This window comes from Engystomops pustulosus, chromosome 1, assembly GCF_040894005.1.
Source record: "Engystomops pustulosus chromosome 1, aEngPut4.maternal, whole genome shotgun sequence".
In the NCBI taxonomy this organism is placed as follows: domain Eukaryota; kingdom Metazoa; phylum Chordata; class Amphibia; order Anura; family Leptodactylidae; genus Engystomops; species Engystomops pustulosus.
Window position 1 is genome coordinate 77,028,672 of NC_092411.1, and position 19,332 is coordinate 77,048,003.

At 38.4% G+C, this 19,332-nt stretch overlaps 1 protein-coding gene across 1 annotated transcript in view; it reads right to left on the reverse strand.

The window, feature by feature from the left end:
- GALNT9 (polypeptide N-acetylgalactosaminyltransferase 9) overlaps positions 1-12,139 on the reverse strand; it is a 173,494-nt gene extending 161,355 nt beyond the window's left edge. Inside the window, exon 1 of the mRNA XM_072144435.1 lies at positions 11,151-12,139. Within this exon, the coding sequence (XP_072000536.1) occupies positions 11,151-11,391 (241 nt within the window). The 5' untranslated portion in view covers positions 11,392-12,139. The remainder of the gene's footprint in view (positions 1-11,150) is intronic.
- Positions 12,140-19,332: the final 7,193 nt, after the last annotated feature.

Sequence of the window (19,332 nt, forward strand, 5' to 3'; positions counted from 1 at the left end):
GTCCAGTTTGGTTTTAAACACAAAGGGGCTCATTTACTAAGGGCCCGAATCTCTCATTTTTGTTGGGTTTTCTGAAATTTACCAGTTTGCGCCAAATTACCCAGGGTTTTTGGTGCACGTGATCGGATTGTGTTGCATCGGCGCCAGGTTGAATGCAACGGAAATCGGTGGCGTGGCTGTCAGAGAACCCGACGGATTCGGAAAAACCACAGTATTTTTTTTTTTAAAAAGTGTTGCTTGACACGCACTTACATGCACCAGGAAAAGGATGGTGAACTCCGGCGGACCTCGGCCCGGCAGCGACACCTACTGAATATCGGGAGCAGGACCTTAGTGAATCACCGGAAGACCCGAATCCTAGTCAGAGAGCGCACCGATGCATCGTGACAGGACCGGGTAAGTAAATGGGCCTCAAAGGGTTCATACTATTCCTGGAGGGATTAGAAGTCTTTTTAACTGTCTATTTCATGGCCTCTCCCCATTTACCCATACCTGACCTGTTGGAAAGGGGGATGAAAAGTGAATGCCAGGACTTTCTTCCTCTAATTATAATCATTCCACACACATTAATCCTAAATCCCCAATAAAGTACACACTAAGTCTACTTTTATAGAAACTATTAAACCTTCAACTACATTTTATGAGTGTTGTATGAAGCTCTTCATCTCGTTGTAGCACAAACAAATCACATGGATCTTGAAGGAAGAACAGTGTATTCAAAAGGGGGCAGTTGGACAAATTTCAAGTGCATCATCTTACTGATTTCCCCGGCTTTGGATACTCTTTAGGCAGGAGTATAACTCACTCTAAGCTACAAATGCATTTTCTTGATTACCGTATTTACTCTAGTATAAGCCGAGTTTTTCAGCACAACTTTTGTGCTACAAAAGCCCCACTCGGCTTATACTCAAGTATATAAAAAAAATAAAGTTAATACTCAACCTCCAGCACTGATCCATGGGATTCTCTTCTCTCCCCATGGCACTTATTCGGGTTCCTAGCCAGGCCAGCTGCACATCAATGCAATATGCCGGCGCACAAACTATGATCATCATACTTTCTGTAACGGCAGATTGCATAGACACGCATCTGCCAGCCTGGCCTGTAACCTGGAGACATGCTGTGGGGAGAAGAGGACACTGGGGTCAATGAGGGAGGGTGTCACTAACTTTTTTTTAAATCTATGGGGGAACTCTGCTGGACATTATATCTATAGGGCGCTCTGCTGGACATTTTATCTATGTGGGCATTCTGCTGGACATTATATCTATGGAGACACTCTGCTGGAAATTATATTTATGGAGGCCTTCTGCTGGACATTATATTAAAGGGAGCACTCTGTTGGAAATTGTATTTATGGGGGCACTCTGCTGGACATTATATTAATGGGAGAACTCTCTTGGACATTATATTAAAGGGGGCACTCTCTTGGACATTATATTAATGGGGACCGTCTATTGCACAATTTATTAACGGCAGCACTCTCCTAGACATGAGAAGAGACTATTGGACATTTTATTGATGAGGGAACACTAGTGGACATTTTATTAGAGAGTAACGGCTGTATCTTCCCCCCTAGGCTTATACTCAAGTCAAAATGTTTTCACAGTTTTTTGTGGAAAAAATAGGCACCTTGGCTTAAACTTGGGTTGGCTTATGTAGTATATACAGTATATAGTGTAGTGTAGTGTTATGTGTATTCTGTGTTTGTTAGTATATATGTAAAAAAAATGGTGTAAGATGTGACCTGTGTGGGGTGGTTTGTTATTAGAGGGTGAGGGGTGGGTTTATGTATATTTATAGTCATTTATGTTTATTTATGGGTGTGGCTTGTCTTTGTTTATTGGTTTGGTTTAGGATGTGATAATCAGTTGGTTGGGGGTTGTGGTAATTAGTGTTTATTCATTTCAGTGTATTTTAAGTTATTGTTTATGCTACGTGGGAATGAGGCTGGACCAGTAGGTAAGTTAATGTATAGATATTGTATATATTGTATATTATGTTTGGTTTGTGTTATGTAGTGTTATGTTTTTTACTTTTATATAAAATAAAAGATCTACAGTATTTATGGTAATTGAGTATCTTGAATCTTTTTTTAGAGACAATTCACTTATTTGTGTCTTTTGTGTTCAACACTTAGTACATTAATGTCATCTCATAGTCCTCATTTTGAGGAACCAGTTCAATACAAAACTAACATATAATTTAATGCTTGAAAGACTGCATTTCACAGACAGACAATGGACATTGCTGCACATAAACTTTATTGTCTGGAAATGCTAATCTCATGATATGTATATCTGGATTGAGGTAAGTTAAGTGTGTGCATACTGATTGTGGAGTAATTTTATATATAACATTTGCAGAATATTGAATGTCAATATTCTCAGCTCTATTGCAGAAGTGTTGAAATGCTCTTGAATTCTTTCTTTAGACTTCATCTTTCATGCTCCTCCCAACCTAAGTTTCATTCTGTTCTTGCAACCAAGCGTCAACCTCCAGCCAAGCGGTTAATTCTAATATAAATGCCATATAATGCTTGTGTTCGTGTATTAGCGAGTGGCACAGGCTCCAGTTGTTTTATGCCATGAGATGTTCCCCAGAGATTGTAAATTGGACCTGCATGCCATTTTTAATGTTTTCTTAATCGCCTGTAAAGTAGGACAGAATTATTTTATTTCTTTTTTTTGTGGAAGGTATCAACATAATAACAAAATGTTTAAGAATATTTAGAGTTTATTTAACATTATACTTTAACTTTATACAATCAACCTTGATTAAGTTATTATTGTTTTCTGCTTTTTTGCTTCTCTTTCTTGGGTCACATTGAAAATGTTATGCAAATGTTAGTCATTATTTTTAATCGTGTTCATATACGCCAAATCTTTACTGAAGCTAACCCCTAGAATAGGCACTGATTTGCTTTGTAACATGAAGTCCAGTAGGATACAGTGTATATGTGCTTATTAGAGCATAGCCATAGGAGCTGCACTGAAACAACTTACGAGAAAACTTGAAAAAGGCATCAAATCTCCAGAGCTGAAATGTTATTGATGAATAAAGTTACACATCTATTGCACGAACATGGAGTGGAACAATTTTTTGGCATATATAAATATTTAATGGATAAAATGATTGAGATACACGTCTTTTTCACTATATTTAGTAGTTTAATTTGTTCCTATTGCCATAGATTTAAAAAATCTAGACACCGGCCATACATCTCAGCTGTAACACGTTGACAAGTGTGTTTGTGTAATTCCTTCCATTCTAGATATTCCATAGCAACTCTGAGGGCTGTTATGAAAAAATGGTAGCATTTATAAACCACAGTAATTCAGCCACAACTTGTCATATAGTGAGTTTTATAAACTTTTTAATGCTATGCTGACTCAATAACTGCAGAGCTCCAAATCTTTCAGAAAGCCTTTCCAGAAGGGTGGTGGCTGTTTGGCAATAGAATGGCAATAGAATGGATATAGAATGGGATGTAGTTAAAGCTCTACTAGGTCTGAGGTGCTAGTATCACATCAGTTATTTTCATTAACTGCACATGTACCAATACGGTAACATTGTGCCTCATGTCCATCAGAAGAGATTTCTACTCATATGAAGCTTTGGACCTCAGACTGATGATCAAATACATCCATTTCCTTTCTGTATCAATCATAAGATTTTACTGATAGACAAAGAACCACATTGCATATTTACAAAGCACCAGCAGTCCCAGATTGAAGGGCAGCCATAGCACAACAGTATTCAGCACACAGTATTCAGACAACATTAATGGCACTTCTGTCAATGTTTGTAAGAGATATGCAAAGGAGATGCTGATACCAAGTTCTGAAGTATGCATAGAGACTAACTACATGATTAACAATTATTCATTTCCACTTATTTGATATTACAAAACTTTTTAGAATAACTTTTCCTCATCAAGTGAATAAACCTTAATTTCCACTATTCCTGAAACGTCAAAAAAGGGTGAGCGTAGGGTGGAAATTTACTGTAATTGTACTGTACCTTCTGAACTATTTTTGCTTTAGCAGCCATGACTATAATCAGAGCTTTGTCCTATTAACATATGAGATGAAAATCTTAAAGCGGTTGGCCACTCTTTTATATAAATTGTATTTGTGCCTTTACTGCCTTAATAATAATCCCAAGCAATTCAGCATTCCTGGAACTTACTTTAGTTCTGTCTGCAGACTCTCGTGTTTCTTTGTTTACATGTCTGAGCACGAACGAACAGGAGGGGCCTTAAGCAGGAGACTATGACTCATTCTGCTTTCCCCTTTCCCTTTCCTCTCACTGTAATGGGAGATGGACTGTGAGAGAAAGAGGCACAGTGGTTGATGCCATTAGGATGGACTTAGCAACATGAAGTTATATGTAAATGTATATTTGCAGGGGGCAGCATGGTGAGAGCAGTGAAAGACTCAAGCTTTCAAAGGAGGCAAATGTACCTTTTTTAATTTAATTATAGCATTTCTGAGGCCTGCAAGACATGCTTTATCAGTACGGAGCTGCTTTTTGCTGTATATATGTTTCAATATACTTTACCCTTTTTAAGGGCAAACTTCCCTTTTCCAAAATGGTGCCCATCCAAAAAGAAAGCGCATGCACGTCTCTCTCGCTCTGGATCCTGGGTTGATTGACACGGAATTGGACTTTGTTTGCTTCTTTGATGCAATTGGTGGGGCGGTCCCTCAGTCCTCGGCCACAGTGGTGATGTGCATGAGGTTCCTATAGATCCCGGCCGTGCAAGATATCATCATGTGCCGCCCATCTCCACCAGGGCTGTGAGTCCTATTAATATCCTGGACAGCCTCATAGCACCACCCCTTGTTTCGGCGGCTTGGTATGCTGAAACACATGTTAGGAAAGACGCCCCTATGTTATTTATTGATCTGATGTCTCTTGCTTTTTGGTATTTTGGAGTTACATTGTGCGCATATATACCAGGTGGCTCATGTGGTTACTATTTTTGATGTGATGTCTATGTGGTCAGTCATCCAATTTTATGTATTGTGATTTTAATGTATGTCAATATAGAGTATTTGTTTGTGAAAAGGATATAGATGGTTTTCTCCAGTTTGTTCATAGCCGGTTATCTTAGGGGTAGAACAGATTTATTGAAAAGTGGCAAACCCCTTTAAGTGAATGTTTTTTAGTGTAGGTAGAAGGGAATGAACTCTTTTTTAGAATGAGATCTACAACATGTCAGCCAAAAATCAATTTCAAAAGAACAGATAGGGAAAATAATAACACAGACATTTAATAACAAATACTATGTGACTGCTGCAGAGATAGGGGGTAAAGGTTCAGCATCACATGTATAATTTCTAAATGAATATGGAAGAGTTTTTGCAAATATCATCTCTAAATACTGGGGTGGAATAGCCCTGAGGTATAAATAATAATAGAATGACATTATTGTATAATGATAGCAAATCCTATCATATAAAATAATGTTATCTACCTATATTTGGATTTAATACAAATGCGATTCACAGGAGTACTGGAAGGCTGTCACCATGAAAATACAATGTTAGCAGGAAATAGATTGTTATAGAGCAGGAACTGACCCAATTAATATATTGTTTTGTATGAATAGATGTTAGAAAACATATTTTTTAACACTTTCTCTAAGTGGTCCTATCTGTGATTGACAGCTGCACTGGCATAAATATAGGGCTGTCAATCACTGATAAAACCATCCCGCTAACTTAGGTACAGCTTCAAAACACAGAGAAAGCAAATATATAAATGAAAAAAGCCAGCTACATGCATATGAACATGCGCAGTATGTAGGCCACAATCAATGAGCCTGTGGTACCTTGTTTGTGGCCTGCCTGTCATTAGTATGTGAGAAGGACTCAATCAGAAATAGGTCTTGCTCTATACTTGGCAGTCTGGGCATTTGGATCATTCATGGAGCCATGGAATACATAAGCATGATCCCATAGAAGTAAATGGGGCCATGTGGTAGTCTGTGTTTTGGTAACAGTCCCAAATAAGGATTGGGTCCTTGAGTACTTATACTGAATCTTGACCTGCTCAGCTTCTTATGTTCTATGTCATACTTCTGGTCGACTAAATAACATTTGAATGATTATGACAGATTATTTTTAAAAAACAACATGTAATTTCATTAACTAAATGCATGTCCTTAGACCTGTGTGGTGATAAGTCTTTGTGGCATTCATATTAATTTGCATATATACCATACCATTGGGTTGCTGTTGGCAATTGGGAGCAGTGTTTGAAAACTGAGAAAGTGTATTTTTGTGTACTTATAGCCAAAACCCATATATTTAAACTGTTGACCAAGACAGAAAGACAAAACTCTGTCATGCCATCAGTTCCTCAGTAAAAGATATAAAATGCATTTTGCCCTTGTGATCATACCCTTCTTTTCACCCAATCCTCCTAAGAAGACAATTATTGCAATTAGCAGCGGCAACAAACATGTCTTTGTAAGAAGAAGAAGAAAGTTTTGACTTAACTTTTGTTACTACATAGCTCGGGATCTTTGACTTTAGGAATAGAGCAGTTTACTGTAACATCTCTCTTCTGAAGCCTTTGAACAGAAGCGTCACTGTAGTTATGTTTAAGGTATGTACATTTGTAATTTTTAAATGGTTAGTACTATGGTTAACTCTATGGTTAATATACAACTCTAGGCATCCATAAAATTTAGAATGGGTTAAAAAGTCAAGAAAAACTCAGAGAAATGGTAAGGTTGTTGAGGTTTGGCACATATGTTGGTGATGTTGAAATTTTACATATTATACCAAAATTAAAGTAATATAAGCAGGGTAGCATCCATCAGATCAACCAGAGCAATATTAATTTGGCATCGGTTTTGCTGTCCAGAAATTGAGCGATAAGTTCTTCCATTCAGGGCTATTTCCCCAAACCACTCACTCATTGTGGGAGGGGAGTCAGGTTTCCATTTCCTTGGGATAATTGTTTTGGCTGCCTGCAGGAGATGCTTGGTTAGTGATTTCTTATATGCTGAGACTGGTATGTCGAACATGTGTAGTAGGACTGCTTCTGGGGTGTCGGGGATTTTAAGACCAACACCAGACCAAAAGTTTTTTAGACGAGGGCATTGCTACCATATGTGAGACATTGTACCTCCTGTAGACCCACAATGCCAACATTTATCCAGGACTGATGGGAACCATTTGTGTAGGAGCGAGGGCACTCTGTACCACCTAGTCAGTATCTTGTAGCTAGTTTCCTGGAGTTTGGAGGCTATAACTGCTTTTTGTGCTAGGGAGAAACATTGTGACCATTGGCCTTTGAAGAATGTTTTCCCCAATTCTATTTCCCAGGCTTTACAGAACGACGGGTGGGTATGTGGTTGGGAGTCGTTAACAATTTATACATCTCTGAGAGATCAGGGGGCGTGTGGTCGCATGCCATGCACATTTGTTCAAAATGCGTCCAGGTACGGGTTAGTTTAGTGTGCGGGTTGAGGGAGGTGTAAAAGTGTTGGAGTTGTGCATATTGGAGATGCTAGATGGCTGTTGGTGTGCTGCCTCATAGAAGCACAGAGAGCGGTTGAAGGGTGGAGCCTTCTAGTACCTGTGTAAATTGGAGAGATTTGTGGTCTGTGCCTGAGAAGAATTCACCCTTAGAAAGACCAGGTGGGAATAGGGGGTTGTCCATGATGGGTGTGAGTGGCCCCTGTTTGTCTACTAGGGAACGCCGTGGACCCAGACCTTTCAAAATGCGCAGTGTGTGTTCTGTGGATCAAATAGCCATTTTAAAAGTAGTCGCGTTCTCATGGTTTCCTCCATGAAGGTTGTCTTTTATCATGACAATATATTAAAGGGGTTTTCCTACTAAACAAGTTAAGCCCTAACTACAGGAACTGTGGGGGCCTTAGTGATGAGATCTTGAGAACAGGGGGTCCAATGGGGTCCAAGTCACCTCTATCGAACCATAAGCAAAGCAGCCGGTTGCACATGTCTATGCTGCCACGTTCATCTCTATCCGGCTAAATAGAGATTCATCATTTGGCAGGAACTATTGAACAACATAAAAACACATGACGGATCATCTCCAGAAATCTCCAATGACCATAAAATGTGTTTAAATCTGCCTTTTTTGCAGTAAAACTATCACTAGTGTATAGCCAGATTTACATATCACAGTAAACTTTAGAAAAAGGACAAATTGTGCTCTCTCTTTCTAAATATTTTCCTGTTGGCAAGCCAAATGTGTTGTACATTTGCAGATCTCATCATGCATTTATACCCTTGTGACTAGAGATGAGCGGTCCACTAGAGACCAAACTGATGCCCTTAACATGGCTATGATCAGCCAGGGGGAGACCCTCAATTTGTTGGATTGGCTGTTCGTCCCGCCAATCCGTCAATACTTTCAGGTTGCGTGGCCAAACCTGAACCCCGAGTCCCAATATGAATGTTGGTTTGGCTCCCAAACAAAATTTTCTCTATACAGGCGGTCCCCTACTTAAGGACACTCGACTTACATACAACCCCTATTTACAAACGGACCTCTGGATATTGGTAATTTATTGTACTTTAGCCCTAGGCTACAATAATCAGCTGTAACAGTTATCAAATGTGTCTGTAATGAAGCTTTATTGTTAATCCTGATTCTTATGACAACCCAACATTTTTTAAATCAAATTGTCACAGAGACCAAAAAAGTTCTGTCTGGGATTACAATGATAAAATATACTCCAACTTACATACAAATTCAACTTAAGAACAAATCTACAGACCCTATCTTGTATGTAACCCGGGGACTGTCTGTACAGTACTCCAAAATAATATTGTTTTTTGCATCTGACATGTGTATCTTGCAGTATATAACAAAAATTCTAGTATAGAATAGAGGTAGTTTTTAAATGTTTTTAATGTTTCTCAAACACAATTGGGGGATATTATTAATGCACCTGTGATTGATTTCTGCAACAAAAAAACCTGTCTAAAATGCCTTCTGACACACATTATCAAGGCTTTTAGACCATTTTTTGGCACATTTCCAACTTGCCCGACGAAGGGGGCATGGCCTCAGGAAAGTATCTCAGTCTTGTGAAAATGGGGCATGTCCAGGCAGGAAATAGTCTGTGTGCCAAAAATTTAGGAGAGTGATCCACTAAACAAAAACAGTCTTATACTGTGGCAGATTCATAATAACAATGATGAATCTTGAGCAGCAAAAGACTAGCTGTACACTTTCTCAATAGAAGGTAAAGCATACAAATGCATTCTTTTCATACGGCAATAGCAATACACACTATGTTATCACAATTCATCAGTGCTATGGAGTAGTGCACATGTCTATGATATGATGGAAGCCATTTTACTAAACAGTTTGTACTGTTGCTTGTTGAGTTTTTCACCAATTTATTTTATCAGACAGATTTTTAGAAACTTAATTATCTCTTTACACTCTTATATTTTACTGGATTTCCCTTATTTTAATAGTGTGTCTTAGCTGCTGAAGATCAACCCATAACACTGTATAAACTTTACAAGCTTCTGAAAGCATATTGTGCTTTATGTCTTTGGATGATTCATCTGAAGCAAAAGAGTGTTGACTGATCATGGCTTATTATAGATGAAGGAAAACAGTATAGAGTAAATGTGCCAAGTGAACATATCCTTCGCTACAGCAGTTTTATTGAGCATACTAAAATCTATCTCTAAAGCACAGTATGCATACAATGCAATCACACTGGCAGCCTCTGTAGGGAACGCTTAATGAAAGTTCTATTACCTTCTATAAAGTAGAACACAAAGAAAAGCAAATTAAATGGACATGATAAAATCCATAAGGGTCTATCATTTGAGGGGACTTTATTTTCCAAGCAGTAAGACATTTGCTTGTTGACCAACTTTTTAGTACTTTACGTTAAATATATAGTTTGCACAATGTTGCAATGTTGCAGAGCAAATATTTGCATTATAACTGTATGTTGCCTAGAAGATGGATGTTTTTTATGAAGTATCAGTAGTTTTTTTCAAGGTTTCAATGTTATCAATATTTCTACATTGGAAGCCTGAAGACATATGTTATACGTACAAGATTTCTTGTAGAAATATAAAAATACATGAACTCTATACAAATAACATGAATTCTTTTTTAAAAAATGTATCTCTCTACATGTGCATTTATCCTGATCTGCAAGTACTTATTGTGCATACATAGCAATACTACACAAAACAACAAGCCAATAAATCAATGGTTTGTGAGTCAGAGATTCCTATCATTGACTAAAAGGAGCAGTATAACTCAGGTGGATGGTCTTGTCATTTTAACCTTTTTGGTTTCTGAAGGGCATTTTTCTATTACAAATCATAGAAAAGAGATTATTTCCATCCTTAGTACCTTTGGGGAGGTAGAATGGAAACATAGCAGTATATTATAGCTTTTTATGAGTTATATTGTTGTTCCAAGCTAAAAAAAAAATTCTAGGTCTATTGTATTAGAGGACATTTTATTTAGCAGAACTAGAAACATTATTTAACTGAGGAGGGGATGTCTCTGAAACTGGGAGCCCCTAAGTACTAAGATTCCTCTGGATTCAGTGATTGCACTGTGACCTTTTTGCTTTTAAATCCTTTACACTAAATGAATGTTATTGCTCCACTGCACTCACCAACATTTAGCAGAGCTTTTAAAGCCCTAAGTGATTGTGTTTCCACCATCAGGGAAAAGGTTTCCAGTTAAATTATCTGTTTCTATAAATTCTCATTTTGAGTCGCACTAGTCTTACTATTAGTTACATGCAATCGAGCATCCAAAACCCATAGCATGTACTAGTGCAGGCACTTGGCCAAGGTCAATGGATGTGCCTACATAAGGAAACAAATGCAATCAATTATCTATGATGTGGAAGTTTGGTTTGTTTAGCCTGTATATAAAAGGTCACAAACACACATTTACAGAAACACTGTAATCACAGCAATACCATACTGCAAATTGTTATGTTTTTGTTGTATTTTTAGTTATTATTTTGAAATGTATTTTTAAATGAAATGTATCATGCAATTATTGTAAATTCTCTAAGATCCAAGAAACTCTAAAATGAAGACTTCCCACCCTGACACATACAAAGGGCCAGAAAGTAAAGCTATTATTATAAAATGAATACATCTTACCATTTAGTTGGTTGTAAACAACTTCTTCTAGATGATCCAACCTTTGCAGAATTGACTCTCGGTCAATCAAAGCTCCCACTTTGGTGTTCCTGCTCCTTACTCTGCGGTCAGAACTTCTCACAATCTGCACCAGCTCCTGTGATCTGTCCTGGATCCTGCAGTATACTGAAAATAGGATGATCCCCACAAAAACCAGGATATTCACAGTCAGCAAAGTTTTGATTTTTCGTGCCACCGCCATGAAATCTGTGGAGATCCAGCATCAGGGCATCCCAAGTGAAGTCTCTCATTTACACTGAGCCCTAGCAGAGCAGTCCAGGATGGAAGAAACCAAGTGACATTTCACGTAAAATGAGACAAAGGATCTGATACATTTGAAGCTGACCCTTTAGCACCACAGCAATGTATAGTACAGCTACACCCTTAACAGCCTGCTGTGGAGAGGGCATTTACTCCATTGGGAGCTACCTACAAAAGAATATATGTGACTAGAGAGTACCACTGAGCAACAGCAGCTTCTTATGTGCCTTGACTACAACAAGAGCACACTCTGGAAGGCTCAGGAGCTGTTCCTCTAAATCCACATCCCTGTGAAATGTGTCTGACCAGTTATGGAGTATGGAGGTTTTCTTCAGCAGCACATCCCTGCTCTGGGTCTCCCTCCACAGCTTTGTGCTCTCTGGATTAGGAGCTGTCCTTTCAGCACCAGGTCCCTCCTTTGCTCTCCTATGCTCTGTGCTGGTCTGGAAGAGGGAGCTGTCTATTTCAGCACCACCTCCCGTCTCTGGTTTTCTCTCTGATGTGAAAGCAGCTCCTAAGCAGACTGCAGCCTCTAAGTACTATGTGCAAGGGAACCCATCCCTATTCCAGGTCTTAGATTTACCTAGAAATGTGACATATAATTAGAGGACTGTCTTCAAGCAAATACTCAACTAGCATGCCTTCTTTTCTAGTGTGTAAAAGCATCTGTGTATTTTTGTAAGTGGATTTTTGTGTGTGATTGTATGTCTTTGTTCTAGCACAGAGCGCCTGTGCAATGTGACGTGGAAATACTCATCAGCATTCACAGAATACAGCCAGCATTAACCCTTCGCCTCATGCCTGTGCTTCTCTCATCATTGCATTTGTTCTGTAAGCAGTTGTAGATCACATAAGAATGTATAGCATTATACACAACAAAGAAAAGCACACACACACATGACTGTAGTAGGTATAAAATCATCATTGTGTTGATACAAATGTATTAAACAGTTGCCACCATTCGGTTACTGACACATTCATATAGTGAATTTCCTATGCTTTTAGCACAAGATGCTCAGTTGTATTTAGATATGATAATTTTACATGACTACAATGGAAACTGGAAGCATCATGTGTGGCACTGAAGAAATGTTTTGTTGCTATTATGGGAGGGTTCAGATCTTAGACATTCTTGGTATATCCATAAGATATGGAGAAGTGGATTTTGCTTTTAATTGGAGGAGAATAAAACAGCAGAGCACATTTGCTTGATCTATTTAGAATTTCTATTGAAGTGAATGGAGATTACATCCATGTCTGATTCTTTATTTGCACTGGTTACAACACAAGGAAAGAGACAGAGTCAATTGACCCCCATTCTGAAGACAAGTGTGCATTCTTGCTAAGATGAGAATCATCTCCTATGTTACTTTAGTTCCACACACCTCAATCACTGCTCAGTGAAGAATGGATTCTTATACCCAAAGCATGTTTCTAGGTACTATAGAACCGAAGTCACACCTAGTTTTACCTATCAAAAGTCTCCTCTAAAGTCATGTAAAAATGAGCAGAACACTGTCTTCTTTTGCCAGACTTATTAAAGATGAGAATTTTATCTTTTAAACCATATGGCTTCTGATTCTGTGATCAATACAACCAGAGATATGGGCAGGTAAATTCATAGGTGGAAATTAGAACTGCAGATAAAGATCCAATTCTCATATTTTCCTTTAACTGCCTTAATCTGTGGTGCTTCAAAACTGATTTGAAAAACAAATGATCTTCTTTAATCTGGTACCAGAACCATGGTCTTAGCTGTTTTTCACCCAAAATATAGGCATCTTAGATGATACTTGCCCTTTAACCTCACAGCTCATTTTTGCCTGAAGCGTGGCATCATTTCAAATGCCAACATATTGGGCTCTATTGTACTTAAAAACATTAGAGTCTAATCCTTTGAAATAAAATAACACCTGTGGTTCTACAGAACCTGAGATACAGACATAGGCAGATATTTATCAGGGCCTCTGCACCATGACAGCTTATTGCTAGCACTTGCAATTATTTTCCTCAGTCTGCCACCTTTACGCCACATGAAGGGGCATGAAGGAGGGGTGCAGCCAGGTGCATGGAGGGTGCAGCCGGCCGGGAATGGGCTGGTGTGGAGCGTTACTGTCCCCATGCCTGCGCACTCACTGCAGCCGGCGGATTTTCACAAGTAAAAATTTGCTGGCTGCGTATATTTCTATGCCAGACAGGGCCTAGCATAGAGATAAATACTGCGTAGGACTGCACATGAGCGCTGGAAGGGTTTAGCATAGGCCGGGCATACAGATAAACGCTGCACGCCCTGATATCAGAATCATGGTTCATAAGATATAGGCATCTAAAGTGACACTCTCCCCCTAGCCTCAGAGCCTGATTAATCTCTGGCAAAATATGACAGTTTTCTGCTCATTTCATTTAACTTTGGAGGGAATTTTCTTTAAATGGTAAATTTGTGAGACTTCTCATAAATAAGGAAATACTAGAATGAACATTTCAAAACCTACCTCAAATCTCTTGTCACTTAGTACTTCCTTTAACCACACTGATCCTCAAAAACAGTAGCAATGGAAGATTTTTGCCTAGGTTTTTCCCTACCTATATTGTCAAGCTTAAGAAATTTGACTGTGATTTCAGCAGAGATGAACCATGAACGGGAGAAATTGTAAAGAAGTCCTCTTTCTGGTGGAGTAGATCATTATCTGTAAGGTACTAGATACTAGATGTCACTAATGTCTGTTTCATTGACTGACTACTGGTGTGTAATCACATAAAGAGGTATCAAAAAGCCGGGTTGGTATAAGACGCGCTACCCGAAATAAGGTTGGTATGACACAAATTGCTTTAGTTGAGAATTTATTTGACTGAATATTGGACTACGCGTTTCGGGGATGGTCCACCCCCTTCATCAGGTCCATAAATAGTACTTAACAAAATATTATAACTATGATATGTACAGTAAACATATACATTGATGTCTTCTCGTAAGAACATACTAGTAAAATTACATTTGTGCATGCATGAAGTATATCTAAAAGAATAATAATATATAACATGGCATTCCATAATATCATTGCATGTAAAATATAAAAATAAATAAGTAAAACCGGAAATACATACAGTACATTACAATAAAATTCATATAGATAGTGGATTATGAAAGAAGTGTGTGAGTGGATGGGTATATAGTGGATGATTGGGAATTTGATTGAATGGTTACATAAATACATGGGGCAATGTAGGGAAATGAGTAAAAGCATGGATGTATGAGTGAATATGTAAATAAATAAATAGATAACCGCATATTCCGAGTACATATGGGAGAGTAGATGGGTGGCTGAGTTTATATATATTGGGGAGGGTAAATGAATAAATGAAAATGTATTGATAAAAATGACAATGTAGGCCAATGTAGACAAGTATGTATACATATGAAACGCGTAGGGATTACATATTAGGAACTAACAGGGTCTGTAAGGGACAGTACTGGGACTGTTCTTGTCAGGGCGGGAGCAATATTGCGGGGTCAGGATACAAACCGATCGTAGGGCTTAATAGGTCCTGTACCACCGTACCAGTACCGCTCGACCAGGAGACGGCGCATCGAAGACTGGTGAGATCCACCCTTTTATTCCTTACTGTCCGGATTAATGTTGATCCGTGGTTTTGAGATGATGCACGGTGTCATATGCTATACAGGAATGCACTAAAGCACGGTGAGGTAATAATGGGGACCGTGTCAGACGAGACATTCGAGGTCTGAACGAGCTCCCTTTCTGATGTGTTTTTGCTGACTAAATGGTTGATGTGCATACTATTGTGGTTCACTGTGAACTTATTTTATCAGTAATTATTAAAAGTTACATTTTACTTATGGTACTAGTACATTCAGCTGGATTTCTTTCAGATATACTTCATGCATGCACAAATGTAATTTTACTAGTATGCTCTTACGAAAAGACATTAATGTATATGTTTACTGTACATCATCATATTTTAATATTTTGTTTAGTACTATTTTTGGACCTGATGAAGGGGTTGGACCATCCCCGAAACGTGTAGTCCAATATTCAGTCAAATAAATTCTCAGCCAAAGCAATTCGTGTCATACCAACCTTATTTCGGGCAGCGCGTTTTATACCAACCCAGTTTTTTGATGCCTCTTTATGTGATTTCCCTATCCGGCACAACCCAGTACCAGATCCCGGGAAAGACGCAGCATACCCCATCTACTGAGCCAAAAGAGGACTGGACATCTGTTATCTGCCTAAACGCGTATGACACAAGGTGTCCCAAGGTGAGCAGATATCACAACCACGCACGTAACCTTCCTAGTTACCATATTGCCAAGGTAGCATCATCAGGTTCATCTTCAATTCTCGCCTCGGGCAGAAAAAAGGCTAGAATTGGCCTTAAGCAAAGGTGTTATTTGTAGCGCACAGTGAAAGTCGTAAAAATTTGGGAGGTTTTGCCTAATTTTTTCCAGCTTCCCAGTACATGGTATGGAATAGTAAATAATGTCACTGAGAATTAAAATTTGTTATGCAGCTCTGTACACTGAAAAAATAAAAAGTTATGGATTTTTGAAGGTGGAGAGTGAGAAATGAGTGAAAAAACCATGCGTCCTTAGGGGGTCAAATATTGCTGTTTTCGCATTCACATAGGGTATGGGGCACAGAGTGAGATTAATTTGAGATTTATTTGAGAAAACTTTAAACTTTTTTGAGTTTAGAACAAGGCTACTACATCAAAATTGGGAAAGCAGAAAGGGGTGTATGTAAATGCATTGTCAATAAATCTCTAATCTCTATGGACAAATAGTTTTTTTTTGCTTTCTCATAATTACATTCCAAAAGTCATGACCTTTATTATTGTTTCCATATAAATCACTTTAATAGCTGGTGGTTTTGTTTTTGCATCATATTTTCTTTCTTCTAATAATACGGCTCCGTTTATAAACAGTTGGAGTTTTTACTGGTACCAGCTTAGTGTTGTTTTCTTTTAAGAGGACCTTACACCACCCCAAACTTATTAACTTTAACATATCCGAATGTAGGGACTTGCCCATTGATTCAGGGGCACTTTGAATTGTATTCATAGCCCACAACGTTAGTGAGATATGAGCACCGTTCTCTCAATGTAGCGGATCGTCAGAGAGGAGGTGCTGCAGCACGGGTGGGGGTGTGTGTATATGCTAATGTGCTCTGACATCGTCCAATCAGCGGCGGACGGTGTCAGATCAGATCTTCCTTAGGCACTGAACTTGCAGTGTGGTCTCGCTGTTCTACAGCTAGTGAAACCATTCTGCCTGTTGCTGCTCACTCCCCATTTGCTCTGCACATAGTGATGATTTTGTATGCCCGGTGCGATCTGCAGCGTGATATCGCAAGATGGTAGATTTCCCTTAACTTTTTTTTCTGTTTTTGGTATTAGATGAGAAAATATTTACACCAGTGTACCTCCCTGGATTCCCTTTCCATTGCCTATTCCTTTCACTGTGATCTCATGGTCCTTAATCTGTTGACCTGGAAACCTTATGGGGAGTCAACATATCATCATGCTGTGGTCATTATTCCTGACCCTGCTTTTTATAGGTTCACCGAGTTGGTAGTGGAGATTTCTCTTAATCTTAGCCGTTGAAGCAAGAGCTATGTTGTGGTCAGTACAAAATGTCCATGTAAAAACTAAAATAATCCATTGTAGAATAAAGTTCCTTAATCATCATTTTGAAAAATGAATATTTTTGATTATATGAGTTTTCACAAGAAAGAAAGGTTGTTTCCAGAAACAGTTCTATCCCTGCCTAAGTCATTTGTTGCATTGAAATCCCTCATAACAGTTGCTTTACCTACAGCATATTTTGCTTTTATTTTTATCCTTCATCCTTATGAGAGTATGTTATATTTTTGACTCAGTTTTATTAAACTTCTAATTAGTGTTTTTCCTTTTACTTGTATCATTATGTAATTTTTATTTGCTATAAAATGAAATTATGTACAGTGTTGCAAGGTACAGTACTAACATTCACCGGTAATATTGTATCAATTTCTTATTTTTATTTTGCATAGATAAGGTGAGTAAAATATACAATATGCAAATATACATGAAATACATCCCTTACTTTACTCATGTTGACAACTGCTTGTAATGTTCACATTTTAACTAATTCAACCATTATAACAAAAATGAAGATGCAAACAACATTGCAGATATTTTGTTTAAAATGTCCTACTTGTTGAGGAATTGGGGCATTAATAACAGATCTGCAGGTGCCTATTCCCTTCACCTTCACCAATCAGCTATATGTTTTCAGTGAGCTGCTCTCCTACTTCCAATGGTCATTTGCTATGGGTGCAGTTCAGTACCATTTAGGTGAATTGGACTGAGCTGAATAGCTGAACTTACATTGTCACAATTCCACATATGGCACTATTCTTGCTAAGGAGAAAAAAGCCACAACACTTTTCTGAATGCTTCCATCTCTTCAAACAGCAGTGAGAGTGATGAGAGTTAGACCCCACTTATCTGATATTGATGACATATCCTAAAGATAAGTACCATATATTCTCATGAATGAGCTGATTTTTTCAGTAATTTTTATGCAGAAAAAGCCCCCCATGGCCTATACTCAAGTGAGCAGAGCATAGTGACAGCAGTTGCAGACAGTGGAAGAAAATGAATTGCATGTGTGAGACTTGCTGTTGGAGAAGTCACAGGGATTGCCAGAGATTGCCACATTGTATTAGTGAGGGGAGGCTGCTGCACAATTTATTAGTGAGGGGATGTTGCTGCACAATTTATTAGTGAGGGGATGCTGCTGCACAATTTATTAGTGAGGGGATGCTGCTGCACATTTTATTAGTGAGGGATGGCTGATGTACATTTTATTAGTAAGGGGAGGCATTTCTCACCCTAGGCTTATACTCAGTAAAATTAGGTGCCTTGGCTTATAATCTGGCATACTTGAGTATGTACACAGTAATTAATAGAAAAAAAATCTCCTCTTTGGATACTGTCAGCAGTGTACAACGCACCCCCGATACTTCTGATCAGGCAGAGAGTCATGGGAACCGACCACCACTGTGATGATAAAACTCGGAGCTGGCTCCTCTGGATTTTTCCATAATAGCTGTAGCACTATGTGGCCTGGCCCAATCTGTTTATCTCCTTGTCCACTTTACATGGAGGAAGCATAAGGAAGTGGGGGAATTCCTTGCTCTGTGTCAGGAATTGTGACTTTATCATGGCTTGTACAATAGTACAAGGCAAGATAAATGCCCCCAATAGAGGGAAGTTGCAGAGTTTGTTCAAACTCTTCTTATTAACCCAGCATGTCAGTACATAATGCAGCTGAATTAATCTTCCACGTCAATTAATGAAATATTTTTTTAAAGAGACTTTAACCCCTTAATCCCAAAGCTGCTGATGAACTTTTCCACTTTCCATTATTGTTTTTTACTCTTCATCTTCAAAAATCCATAACTTTTTTTTATTTTTCTGTGTATAGAGCTATATGAGGGGTTCTATTGGCAGTATTTTATCTTCCATGCTCTTCAAATTTCACTTAAAGCCCAAATGACACACTTTCAATGCTACCATTTTTGGAACTCTATGACCCTTTGACAGCGTTTTATTAAAATTCTTATATGTTGTGAAAGGGCAAAAAAGTGGTGGTTCAGACATTTGGTCGCTATTGTCTGTTACAGAGTTCAGCACTAGGAATGACTGTTTAATATTTTTATAGATAACTAACATGTTTAAGTGTATTTGTTTATTTATACTACTGTGTTGTAGTATATTGTAAAATGCCTGGATCTGTAAAAGAGCCTGCCCTTGGTAAGGGACTTTTGCCCTGTGATGATGTCAAAGGGGGCACCAAACAGATGCATTACTGATT